The sequence below is a fragment of the Elephas maximus genome, chromosome 11 (assembly GCF_024166365.1).
Source record: "Elephas maximus indicus isolate mEleMax1 chromosome 11, mEleMax1 primary haplotype, whole genome shotgun sequence".
Classification (NCBI taxonomy): Eukaryota; Metazoa; Chordata; class Mammalia; order Proboscidea; family Elephantidae; genus Elephas; species Elephas maximus.
Genome location: NC_064829.1, coordinates 112,337,259 through 112,350,694, shown reverse-complemented (window position 1 = coordinate 112,350,694; position 13,436 = coordinate 112,337,259). Strand labels below are relative to the sequence as shown.

Below are 13,436 nucleotides of genomic sequence, written 5' to 3'. Positions count from 1 at the left end.
GGGGCTGTGTCCACCCCAAGATAGGGCTACCTTGTCTTAATCCACACAAAGGTGCCACACGGGCTAGCATTGTCCTGGGACCCCCATGGGTACTTGTATTTGCTGCCCTTGGCCTGGAGTCTCCCCACGACCCGCAGGCCCTCACCACTCTGTATTCTCATACCAAAGTCTGATTGTGGGTCTGCCTTGCTTGAGACCCTTCACCGGGGTCCCCTACGAGGCCAGACTTGCGACCCGGCCCCAAGGCCTGGGAGAGGCAGATACAGGCCGTAGGGGGCCTGTGTAGCTGGAGGGGGCTTTGGTGGGAAGCGTATGTTCTGCACATTCCAGGCAGCCCCCTCCCCAGCCCCTGTGCACCAACAGTTGGCAGCAGGTGGGCAAGGCTCCCTTTCAGCAGGTCCCCTATTCCTTGTCCACCACAGCCTGTGCCTGGCCCCCCTCTCTCTCACTCACTTATTTAGCAAGTATTTATTGAGCACCTTGTGGATACCAGATGCTGTTCTCAGTACTGAGATGCATAGCAAGACCAGAAACAGAGAGGAAAAACAGGCCTCGTGAACATTGCCATGGGGGGAGCGACACAGACGCACAGATGCCCTGGAGAAAAAGAAAGAGGGCAGCTGGCCGGGAGGTTAGGGCTGGCTTGTGAGACTACAGGTGCTCGGCAAACCAGGGTCTGAGCAATGGGGAGAGGGAGCCACGGGGATACAGGAAGCAGTGGTCCCGAAAGGCAGAGGGAACAGCCAGTGCAAAGGCCCTGGGGTATTAGAGGAGCAGGGAGGAGGCCCACGTGGCCAGAGCTGAGGGAGCTGTAGGAGGGTTAAGGGGCAGTGGGGCTGGGGGAGCGCCCTGGAGACCATGACTCTACTCGGGGGAGGTGGCCATGGCCTGGAAGGGGGAGGCAGCATGGAGGCTGAGCTCTGGCTACACTTTGCCCTCTGCCTGGTCCCCAGGGGCATTTGCAATTGCCCCCACTCACTCGGGGGCCCTCTCTGCCCTCTCCTTTGGGTCTGGGCCTTTTGGACTCTCCCTGTGCCCCCTCCCTCAACCTCCAGGGGAGAAGAGAGCCTGGCTTTGGGGTTAATGAGCCCGGCAGGCCTGCAGGGGAGGAAGTGCCAGGCCCTGCCCTGTATCCTGTAATTTGCATCTCTCCAGAGCTGATTATGGGCTGGGCTAGCCGCTGTCCTCTCTGCTCCAACCCGCAGGGTGGGGAGGGACCTGCCCACAGCCTAGAGGGGAATAGAAAGACAGAGTAGATGCTTCTCAGGGGACACCCAGCCCTGGGGGCCAAGCCTGGCCATGGGGATCACCATCAGCTCCCCCTGCCGTGACTGGTTTCTCGGTGGGGGAAGGGGTGCAGAGGCCTCCCCGGTCCTGCCCCCACCTGCCCAGCCCCATTGTCACCCCATGGCATTTCTTCATTTCGTCTCTGTCTTGTCTCTGTGTGTGTTGTGTTGTCTTGTCACTGTGTGTGGATCCACGTCCTGTGCACCCCACCTCCACCCTCCCCCACCCGCTACTGCCCTGGACCCCAGACCATCGTGCGGGGCAGCAAAGGTGCCAAGGATGGGGCCCTCACGCTGCTGCTCGACGAGTTTGAGAACATGTCGGTGACACGCTCCAACTCCCTGCGGAGAGACAGCCCGCCACCCCCTGCCCGCGCCCGCCAGGAGAACGGGCTGCCCCAGGAGCAGGCTGCCATGGCCAGAGGGGGCCCGGACAAAGCAGGCAGCCGAGGCCAGGCCACCACTCGCAGCGAGGCGGGTGGTGGCAGCAGTGACAGGCGGCGGGTGGGGCCGGAGAAGAGGCCCAAGCCTTCCAGGGAGGGCCCAAGGGTGCCCCAGGAGTCCTCCTGGGACAAACGCCCCCTCTCTGGGCCTGATGTCAGCGGGGCGAAACTGGCAGCTGGCCGGCCCTTTAACACATACCCGCGGGACACAGACCACCCATCCCGTGGTGCCCAGGTAACTGACCCCTCCACCCAGGACCCCACTCTGTTCCCCAGTACCAGTTCCAACCCATGTCCCACCCACCATCCATCTCTCATCCTAACCAGCCGTGTGTCTGTCCCACAGCCAGGCCCCTCCTCAGGGAGTGGAGCTGGCCCGGCCCTCCACTGACAGCTGCCTCTCTCTCACCTCTCTTCTCTTCCAGGGGGAGCCTCACAGCAGGGCCCCCAACGGGCCATCCACAGGGGGTCTGTCTGCCCCCCAGTCCTCCTCCCGGCTCCCCACCCAAGTCCGCAGCGCCCCCAGCCCGGGAGTGCTGGGCCCCCATGCCTCTGAGCCCCAGCTGGCCCCTCTGGCCCGCACCCCTGCTGCCCCTGCCGCCCCCGGGCCCCCTGGCCCCCGCTCACCCCAGCGGGAACCCCAGCGGGTATCCCATGAGCAGTTCCGGGCCGCCCTGCAGCTGGTGGTAGACCCAGGTGACCCTCGCTCCTACCTGGACAACTTCATCAAGATCGGCGAGGGCTCCACGGGCATCGTCTGCATTGCCACCGTGCGCAGCTCCGGCAAGCTGGTGGCCGTCAAGAAGATGGACCTGCGCAAGCAGCAGAGGCGTGAACTGCTGTTCAACGAGGTGGGCAGCCCCACCTGCAGCCTGCGTCTCCGTCCCTGTCCTCTTCCCCACCTCCCGTCCCTGTGTCCTGCCGCCATGTGGTTTTGAGGCCCGCCCTTGGTGGGGGTGGGAGAAGACCCTTCACAGCTGGTTCCCTACCTCCTCTTACCCCCCTGACACCCTCCCCAGGCTGACTGCTGACCCTACTCTTGACCTCTTGCCAGGCCCCAGGCCCAGCATCCCATGACCTCCAGCCCCCTACACCCATCGAGTCCCAAACGGACCTCCAAAGTGTCTCTCCCAAACGGCTCCTCCTCTGGGTCCCCATCTCGGGAAAAGCTCCCTTTTCCTCCCGCCCCCCACCGCAGCCTGTCCACCCTGCACCATGCAGCCCCTCCCTCCGTGCCCCAGCCTCCCCTCCTGGATGGCCCCTCAACATTTCCCACACAGCAGCCAAAGCTATCTTCTGACCATGTCCCTCCCCCACATCACACACCCTTGCCCACCCCCAGGGCCCTCAGGATGCAGTCCCAGCCCCTCTGCCTGGTATTTGAGGCCCTTTATCATCTGGCCACCAGCCCAGCGCCTGATGGCCTCTGCAGGGAGCTCGTGACAAGGCTACTCCTGGGCCCCTTCCCTGGAGGGGAACCTGTTGTAGGAACACGTAGGGACTCTGCGCCTCGGGTTCCAGGAGGACAGCAGGCCTGGGGCTCCCTCGCTCTGGTTTCCCTGGCCCTCGGCACTTCCTCACCCCCAGTTGTCGCCCCCCAGCGTTGGTAATGCTCCCGCTGCACTATGAGCTGCTGCTCTTTAATGAGGTTCCTGTGAGCACCGTCTTCCCCTCACCCAGAATTTTTCATCGTGCTTCCCCCACCCCCTTATCTTAACCTTGGCTGTTACCTGCCTGTCCTTATCTCAGCCTCATGCTTCCCACCACCCTCTTCCTGCCCCAGTCCAGTCACAGGGCTGCTCAGAGGTGAGATTCAGAAAATGTGTGTGGCCCATCCCAGAATTCCACCTAGCTTTGAGGTCTGGGTGGATCTGGCAGTGGGAGAGGGCAGCCTGGTGGGACTGGGCCTGCCATGTGGCTGGGAAGGCAGGCAGGGTGGCTGGGTGCGAGGGCAGGCCTGGGTGGCACTGACGCGGCCACCCCCCCAGGTGGTGATCATGCGGGACTACCAGCACGAGAACGTGGTGGAGATGTACAACAGCTACCTGGTGGGAGATGAGCTCTGGGTGGTGATGGAGTTCCTGGAGGGAGGTGCCCTCACCGACATTGTCACCCACACCAGGTACTGGAGGGCACTGGGCCCTGCGGGTGTGCAGGGAAAACTTCCCTGGACTCCCTGGTGTGGGGGGGCATGTCCCTTCAGACCGCGGGGTGGGCTGTCTGCCCCTGGTGATCACTGGCACCCCGGCGCAGGATGAACGAGGAACAGATTGCCGCCGTGTGCCTGGCTGTGCTGCAGGCCCTGTCTGTGCTCCACGCCCAGGGTGTTATCCACCGGGACATCAAGAGTGACTCCATCCTGCTGACCCACGACGGCCGGGTGAGGAGCGGGGTGGCGGGGGTGCTCGGCCTGCCCCATGCCTCTCCAAAGTTCCTTCTGTGCGTTCTGATCCCCAAAGGTAGTGGCCTGAGGAACAGGAAATTTATTTGTTCCTGGCGTAACGGGCGAGAGTCAGGGATCCAGGCTGGCAGGAGCTTCCTCAGCACAGGGTGCTGGGAGGTGTAGTCCATCCCTGCGCCCAGAGGGGAGGACAGAATCGGGCAGACAGCCACACCTCTCCCAGAGACTCCGTCTTCCACTGAGAACCAACTCCTAGTCATGCACCCTGGGCCGGGGGCTGGGAACACAGGCCCATCTCCCGTCTTTTGGACAGAGGTTCCAAATCTGGGCCCATGGGTGAACCTCACAGTGCCCAGATGTGCCTTTCTATTCCAAAGGTGGAGATGGTTTTTGTGGGCGAGGGCCCTTGACTTTCATCAGGTTCTCTCAGAAGTTGGTGACCTCTCCCTCCCCCGGAAAGACACACCCACCGGTCATAGAGACAGAGATACTGAGGGCTGTCTCTTTGAGACTTCGTTCTGGGAGCTGTAAAAATCTAAGGATGCCTGCAGATGTGTGGGGGGACACCTGTGGGCCTCCTGAAAGTGTGCACACATTGTGTCTGTTTTTTCTGGGATGAGGCAGTTCACAGAGCTCAAGCCTCTAAGCCAGGCCTTTGCATCCAAAAAAGGTGCAGAGATTTGAACTGGGAGACCTGGTTGTTGCAGGGGCAGGATCCTGTCCCCTCAGACCCCCCAGAGCAGGGCCATGTCCCCTCAGGCTCCCCCCCCCCGGGGCAGGGCCATGTCCTCCCAGACCCCCCAGGGCAGGGCCATGTCCCCTCAGACCCCCAGGACAGGGCCATGTCCCCTCAGACCCCCAGTGTAGAGCTGTGTCCCCTCAGACCCCCAGTGTAGAGCTGTGTCCCCTCGGACCCCCAGTGTAGGGCTGTGTCCCCTCGGACCCCCAGTGTAGAGCTGTGTCCCCCTTAGATCTGTGACCTGAATTGCTTCCTCCAGGGAATACACGGAATAGCCCAGGGCATAGGCTTGGGAACTAGACTATGTCCCAGCCTTTGCTATTTGCAGGATTTGGGCCACTTCCCCCAAGACCCTTAGTGTGGCCCGTGGCTCCCAGATGCCAGGGCCTCCCCCTCAGATCAAGTCCACATGAGGCCCATTGGGGTTCCTGGTGTCAGTGTCTGGGCTGGAGCCTGTCCTGGTCCCTGTCCCCGGAATGCAAGACCTGGGCTCGTAGCTAGGCCGAGCACCCCCTCCTCCTCTTGTTCCTCCTTGGCCCCCCACTGACCTGCCTGAGTTTAGCTTCCTCATACTTATAAAGTGGCTGTGACCTCACAGCCCCTGCCTCCCAGCCTTGTGGGGGGCTTCAGAAAGGAAATTGCATGTCCGTGGTTGAGCCCAGGGCCCATCCTTGGGACAATGGTGGGACAGTGATGGTTATCATCATGACCATGCTTTAACACGGTGGTTATGGTGGTGGACTCTGGAACCTACCTGGGGTCACACCCAGCTCTGCCTCTCACCAGCTGTGTGACCTTGAGCAAGGCGCTCCACCTCTCTGGGCCACTGCTGACCCCTTTGAAAAATAGGGATGCTAGCAGTGCCCACCTCATGCAGCTGCTGTGGGGCTCTGGGAGCTGGCAGGTGTGAAGTGCTCAGAAGGGCTGCAGGGGCAGGTGCTGGGTGAGGGCTGGCTCTGGCTTATCCAGTACCCAATGTGTCTCCTGTGTCGGTTCTCACATACCGGGGAGGTGACAGGCCTCGGGGCCCAGAGCTACCCATAGTCGGGCTCCAGAGCCCAGCTCTTCACCTCTGGGCTGCACTGTGGAGACCCAGGATGTCCATGGCCAAGAAGTCCTGTAGGTGGACACCTCTGGCTCATCTTGCCCACCCCCACGCCAGCCCCTCTGACCTTGCTGCCTCCACCATGCCCCAGGTGAAGCTGTCAGACTTTGGGTTCTGCGCCCAGGTGAGCAAGGAGGTGCCACGGAGGAAGTCGCTGGTGGGCACACCCTACTGGATGGCCCCGGAGCTCATCTCCCGCCTTCCCTATGGGCCAGAGGTGAGCCCAGACCCCACCCACAGGCAGCATGGGCTTATGCTGTCACAGTCCAAAAGCAGCTGGTGAGGTGGGGCTGTGTCTGAGGACTGGTTACTGGGGATGGTTTCATGGAAGAGGAAGTGGAAAAGCCTAGACCAGAAGACAGGAAGGCATTCATTAACTTATTTGTTTATTCTTGATTGAGTACTAGTGCTGAGCCAGGCCCAGAGCTTGGCAGTGGGAACAGAATACTGAGCTGAAGTGGCTATGGGCCCTGCCAGACAGTCGGGCACAGACTGGTAGGCTCCCGGCTGGCGTGACCTGAAGATGCTCTTGGAAGCATTTTAAAGAGAGCTCTCACATAAAAATTCAAATTTCCATCCTCTGGCAGAAAACCGGGTGATACGGCCACATGGAACCTAAATTCCCACGTGGCAACAGTCGGCAGCACTGAGGGGCTGCTTCCCTGTCGAAGGGGCCTGGCACTCATTTTGGGCTGCAGTCCCCACCCATCCCTGTTGCTCTCCACTTACCTGCTTCACTCACTGCTGTTATGCCTGGCCCTGAGCCTTTGAACTGTGGCCTGTGGCCCTGGGAACTCCTCCAGCTAGTCGGCCAACAGGACTTGACCAATTGCCTGTCCATGAAAAAGGCATCCCTGGGGAGCACATAATGGGGGACCCATGGGCTGGAATAGGGGTCACACTGGGTCAGGGGTGGTGTGAGAAGCCACACTGGGTTTTCTCCTGTGTTTCTGAGAGAGGGTGTTGTGGGCCCCGCATGAGGATTCAAAGGCAGAACCGGGACCACCCTTCCCCGGGGCTTCCCCCTGCCCACCAAGGACCAGCCATCCTTTCATGGCTCAGTCTTCCCGCCCCCTCCCCCCAGGTGGACATCTGGTCTCTGGGAGTGATGGTGATCGAGATGGTGGACGGGGAGCCCCCCTATTTCAACGAGCCGCCCCTCAAAGCCATGAAGATGATTCGGGACAACCTGCCACCCCGGCTGAAGAACCTGCACAAGGTCAGCCCCCTGCAGGCAGGCGGGTGGGGCAGACTGCACAGCAGGCAGGAGCTGGCACCCCGGCCTGCTCTCCAGGCAGGGCGCTAGACATCGGCAGCGGGGCCTTGCCAGTCCCTGAGGGGGCACGCTTACTGGGTGCTGTCCCCCACCCCCAGGCCATGTGTGTCCACGTAAACAGGCTTACGCAGGAGACTAAGCGGCTGAGAGCAGAGCACATGGGGCCTCCGAGCCCTTGCCCCTCACAGGCCTTGTGCTTGGGCTGGCCTGGCTGAATGCACACAGCATAGCTGGGCCCAAGGGACAGGGGACCTTTCTGCTGGAAGAATCACCTGGTGAAAAAGGGGTGCTCCAGTGCCCAGCTACTGCCAGCTCCTTGCCAAGTGACCAGAATGGGCAGGGAATGAACCCCCGGGTGGGGCCTCCCAGGCTTGTTTTTATCCCCCCACTTAAGCTGTAGACATCCCTGACCTCTGCCTGCTCCCTGGGCAGTAGGTGCTGTTAGCCCATTTGGTGGAGGAGGAAACTGAGGCCCCACCTGAGTAAGTGGTAGAGCTGGCACGTAGACCCAGGGCAGGACCCGTTCCCCTGACCCCTCCCCTACCTCCCCACAGGTGTCGCCATCCCTGAAGGGCTTTCTGGACCGCCTGCTGGTGCGTGACCCTGCCCAGCGGGCCACAGCAGCTGAGCTGCTGAAGCATCCGTTCCTGGCCAAGGCGGGACCGCCCGCCAGCATCGTGCCCCTCATGCGCCAAAACCGCACCAGATGAAGCCCAGGACGCTGGCCCTGAACCAAAGAGCCCCTCGGGCCATCCTGCCCCACCGGAAGCCAGTAGGGGCCTGGCCCCCACTCCTCCCACCCTGGGAGACACTTCGTGTGGCGCCACCCCCCTTGCAGGGTGTCGGACCCTACTACTGAACTTCGGTTTAGACTTTTAAAGAAAACCCAGAGACTCGTGGGAGCAGTGAGGCTCCCAGGACACCCCTTCCATCCAGGACAGGCTCTTGCCTGTGTCCCCTGTCTCCTGGAAGGACAGGCACCCTCCCATCACTGGAAACCTGCAGCGGGCTTGCTGAAGGTGGAGAGAACACTACGACAGGTGTGTGTGCACGCGGTGTGGACGGTCCTGCAAGTGGGCGCCTCAGACCTCGCCTGACGTATAGCCCCCCTGAGCCATGTGGGGGTCAATCATGAATGTCTGAAGAGTGGCCTTTTCCCTTAGCCCTGCACACACCCCCTAGGCATGGACAGGGGGCCGGGGATCAGAGCTCCCCACCTATCCCTTGCCGCTGCAGAAAATGACTACTGCACCCAGACGGCCTCCTCTTTTCTAGAAATCTATTTATATTGCCATTTTATAACACTCTGGCCCCTGCCCCCACCTGGGGACAGACGGCCCTTGTCCTGCGGGGTGGCACCGGGGACAGAACCACTGTCTGAAGAATCAGGTTCCTGGCTCCTCGGCGCAGCCCCGCCCTTTCCCTCCCTCAAGTTAGTTTTACAATTAAAACATTTTCTTGTTTTGGGTGTGTATGTGTGCTGTGTGTGGGGTGTGTAGAGACCCTGCCCAGGCTGTCTTGGCTTGGGACTTTGGGAGTCCCTGGATAGTGCAAATGGTTAACGCAGTTGGCTGCTAACCGAAAGGTTGGTTGTTCAGCTCCACCCAGAGGCGCCTCGGAAGAAAGGCCTGACAGTCTCCTTCTGAAACATCAGCCATTGAGAGCCCTGCGGAGCATAGCTCTGCTCTGACACACCTGGGGTAGGCATGCGTCAGGTTCCACGCGATGGCTGGTGAGCTGGGTAAGCAAGGCCTGGCTAACCCTGGATCCCAGTCAGACTGAGGGCAAGGGCTGTGCAGCTTGTGCGCGGTGGGAGTTCCAGATCAAAGCAGCCTGTAACGGCCCCACCCCCCCTCCAGATGGGAGTGGGATCTACCGTTTGCTGGCAACGTAAAGGTTGTTTGTCTTGAGCGAGCTCAGTGGATAGGAACTGGTCCTTGGTGAGTTGACAGTCATGAGTTGGTCATTTCGCAGACTGGTCAGGGCAGATGGGCTTTTGGGGGGGTTGATTAAGGCTGTTTGACCTGGAGCTGCAGCTTCAGAGAGGCCCCATCAGCTGAGCCTTTTCCTGCAACCTGAGGCACTCTTTCTATGAGGCTGGTATAACTGTGATTCCAGAACCAGATGCGGACAGTGAAGAACGGTGTCAGAGACCCACCTCACCTGTAGCCTTAGGGCTATGGAGGCTCGCTGGGCACTCAGAGCACCTCCGCGGGTGCCCGTTCCACAGGGGAGGTGATGGGAAGGCACTTGTCCAGCTTCCCATAAGTTGTGGGGGCAGGTCTGTCACTGCGTCAATCACAACCACTGTGCAGTCTGGAAGAATGGTTTTGAGGTTTGTGCTTGGCTGGTAATGGGAAGGTTGGCAGTTCAAACGTACCCAGTGGCACCTCGGAAGAGACAGACCTGGCGATCTGCTTCTGTAAAGATTACGGCCAAGAAAACTCTATGGAGTAGTTCCACTCCGTAACACGTGGGTTTAGGGCATAAGACGACAACGATGCAAAAGAGGTAACTTGATTATTAAAAAAAAATGCTGAAGTCCGTAAAAGAATGGTTTTGGGTGGTCCGGGGTGAACTCCGAGGCCCCAGGCCCTACCCCCAGTGCTGCCCGCCCCTGCTGTTGCCCTCATGCGTCGGTCAGTGACCAGTCAGGGAAACACTCCCCTCTAGGTGTCAGGCAGGGGGATTTAATAGAGGGGTTGATTATAAGACTAGTGGAAAGGCTGAAGGAGCCACAGTTGCCTAGAGATCTCTAAAGGCAGGAGGCTGCCACCGCCCACGGGGCTGGAGGAACAAAGCGGGTGAGCTGTATTACCTAGACCCCAGACTTAACATGCTTTGGACACATCGCCGGGAAAGACCAATCACTAAAAAAGTACATCATATTTTTTATTTTTTTTTATTTGGTAGTGTGTCAGCAAAAATAAGGGAAACCCTCAATGAGATGGATGGACACAATAGTCCAGACAGTGGACTCAGATATACCAATGATCAAGAAGATGGCACAGGACTGCACAGCATTTTGTTCTGTTGTATGTAAGATCGCCGTGAGCTGGAGCCTATTCGACAGCCACTAACAAGACCCCAGAACTCTACTCTTGTTGCTGCTGCCAAATGTAGAATGGCTCCTTCCAGCTTCCCAGCCTGTAATAGTGCCTCCTACCTCTAAAACCTTCTTGGATGCCAGCTGGCAAAGGGAGTCAGTAAAAGGTAGTTTTTCAGCCTCAGCAGAACAGGAGCATTTAGGAGAGCAAGTGGGCTGAGAAGTGGCAGACGTCACTGGACACAGCAGCCGTGGGGAACAGGAGGACCCGCTTCGTCCAGATTGTATTGACTGGACATGGCACTCCACAAGGAATGTTAACTCAGCAGGAGGTGCTGAGGGCAATGGATCTGAACACCAAAGGCTCAGGCAGTATTAGCTGTAAGGCCAACGAGTCCCTGGGCGGTGCAGGCTATTAATGCCTTCACTGCTAACCTAAAAGTTGGAGGTTCGAGTCCACCCAGAGGCATATCAGGAAAATCAGCCATTGAAATCCCTACAGGGCACAGTTTACTCTGACACACATGGGGTTACCATTAGTCAGGGTTGAAGCCTCAGCTACTGGATGGAGCTGGATATAGGTCAGAGCTGTGTTGACAGAGATTTAAAATGAGTGATTTAAACAAGATAGACAAGTGGTTCCTCAAGTGTGGTCCCTGGCCCAGCAGTATCAGTATTCCCTGGGAACTTGTTAGAAATTCCCAGGTCCCACCCCAGACCGAATCAGAAACTCTGGGTAGGGCCCAGCAATATCTATTTTAACAAGCCCTCCAGGGGACTCTCATGCCCCTCCAGTTTGAGAACCACTGAGATGTACAATTCCTATCCTGTGTAAATGGTGGAGGTGAGTGGTAGTTCCGCCTTCCAAGTCACCAGGTCCCAGTCTCCTTCCATCTTGTTGCTCCTTCATCCGGAGACTATTGCCTCACCCCCATGGTCCAAGATGACTCAGTGCCTCCAGAAAAGGGGACAGGGAAAGAGGACAGCACTCTCCTTCCGTTTAAGGACCTAACCCAGAGGCTGCACTGTTATTTCACTGGCCAAAGCTGAGTCATGTGACCATACCCAGGAGCAAGGAAGGTTGGGAAATGTAGTCTTTATTTTGGTGCAGTGGTTAAGTGCTCAGCTATTAACCGAAAGGTTAGCAGTTTGAACCCACCAGCCAATCCATGGGAGAAAGACGTGGCAGTCTGCTTCCGTAAAGATAATAGCCTTGGAAACCCTATGGGGCAGAGTAACCCTACTCTGTCCTATAAGGTTGCTATGAGTTGGAATTGATTTCATGGCAATGGGTTTGGGTTTTTTGATTTGATGTGTCTGTCTAAAAATTCTGTCACCATAGAACAGTGATCCTCCACAATGGCTGTTCGTTACATGCACCATGCTCCACCACCGGGATTCTGACTTACTGACACACAGCAGAGGACACGGAAGCAGGCCCAGGTATATACAGGAGCTTATTGTTGGTGGCGCTGTGGTTAAGAGCTACAGCTGCTAACAAAAAGGTCAGCAGTTGGAATCCACCAGCCGCTCTTTGGAAACCCTACGGGCAGTTCTACCCTGCCCTATAGGGTTGCTATGAGTCGGAATTGACTTGATGACAATAGGTTTGGTTTTTTTGGTTGCTGTTATTAGTTGGCATCAAGTCGATTCCCACTCATGAAGATACAGGGGCTTATCATATGATAAAGATGGCCCCACCAATCAATGGGGGAAATAGATTGTTTAATAATAGTGCTGGGAAAATTGGCTCATTTTATGGAGGAAAGTAAAACTAAATCCCTACCTAACACCACTACAAAAGAAACACTAGATCTGTGCTGCCCAGTGCGGTAGCCGCTAGCCTCATGTGGCTGTTCAATTTTGAATTAAAATTAAGCACTTCTTCAGTTGCATTATCCACATTTTATATAAAACATTTTCATTATACAGAACGTTCTATTATGTGATATTTCTCTAGGTGAATTAAAGATCTAACTGACAGGTAAACTGAAGCTGGTAGAGAAAAATAAAGGACTTCTCAAACCTCCAAAGGACCAAATTATAAAGAAAAAACCAAATCTTAGTCAAATTTAAGAGCATTTATTCAGGGAAGGACATCATACCCGTTGAGTTGATTCCAACTCATAGTGACTCTATAGGACAGGGTAGAACTGCCTCATAGGGTTTCCAAGGAGTGGCTGGTGGGTTTGAACTCCCAACCTTTTGCTCGGCAGCCGAGTTCTTAACCACTGCACCACCAGGGCTCTGGAAGGACATCATGGACAAATTTAATAGACAGGTATCAGAACGAGAGGAATAATTTGCAATCTCTAACATAAGATATTATCTTAACAAGAAAAAGGTAGCGATCTGTGCGGATAAACCAAATCCTGCTTGTTTGGCACCAGATGTGATGATCAGTCCAAATCTATTACAAATTCTGTATCGCTCTGTTCCATTTCTGACACCAGTTACCCCTGCAGCACCTCTGCCCCCGACCACCAAGAGCCGGGTGATGAAACCTCACAAGATAAAGGGCACAGATCTCCAGACTGCCAAGTCTGCCCAAGATATCAGCCACCAGCCACGAGCTTGGGTATCCCCATGACACCCTCACGTCTGACCTGCTGGCTACAAGTTGGGGTATTCCCACTACCCCATCAGGATGCCAGCTGGAAGCTCAGGGGTCCCCAGGATTCCCCACTTCTGATCTGCTGGCTCCCACTAGTCCCTCGGACACAGTAATTTGCTATACTTACAGGTACTTAGAATTATACTTACAGTTTTATTACAGCAAAAATGATTCAAATGAAGAGATACAGAGGAGGAGGTCTGAGAGGGTCCACGACGTGAAGCTTCCATGTCCCAGAAAGAGTCACATGCATCGATGTCTTCGACCAACCAGAAAGCCCATGGAGTTCCAGCGCCTGGGTCTTCACTGGGGCCTCACTGTGCATCACGGAGTCCTGGTGGTGCAGTGGACACGAGCTACAGTCGGCAGTTCGAATCCACCAGCTGCTCCTGGGAAACCCTATGGGGCCGCTCTGCTCTGTCCTGTAGGGTCATTATGAGTCAGAATTGACAGCAACGGGTTTGGTTTTATTGTGTATCATGACTGATTGGGAACCCAGGTAACTTAGTGATTAAGAGCTATGGCT

At 57.1% G+C, this 13,436-nt stretch overlaps 1 protein-coding gene across 6 annotated transcripts in view; it reads left to right on the top strand.

Annotated features, from left to right (window-relative positions):
* PAK4 (p21 (RAC1) activated kinase 4) overlaps nucleotides 1–8,713 on the top strand; it is a 51,197-nt gene extending 42,484 nt beyond the window's left edge. For all 6 annotated transcript variants that reach the window (XM_049900766.1, XM_049900765.1, XM_049900760.1 and 3 more), the window contains 7 exons: nucleotides 1,536–1,964; nucleotides 2,155–2,580; nucleotides 3,718–3,851; nucleotides 3,983–4,109; nucleotides 6,066–6,191; nucleotides 7,059–7,193; nucleotides 7,805–8,713. In XM_049900766.1, coding sequence (XP_049756723.1) covers nucleotides 1,536–1,964; nucleotides 2,155–2,580; nucleotides 3,718–3,851; nucleotides 3,983–4,109; nucleotides 6,066–6,191; nucleotides 7,059–7,193; nucleotides 7,805–7,960 — 1,533 coding nt within the window. In that variant the 3' untranslated portion in view covers nucleotides 7,961–8,713. The remainder of the gene's footprint in view (nucleotides 1–1,535; nucleotides 1,965–2,154; nucleotides 2,581–3,717; nucleotides 3,852–3,982; nucleotides 4,110–6,065; nucleotides 6,192–7,058; nucleotides 7,194–7,804) is intronic.
* Nucleotides 8,714–13,436: the final 4,723 nt, after the last annotated feature.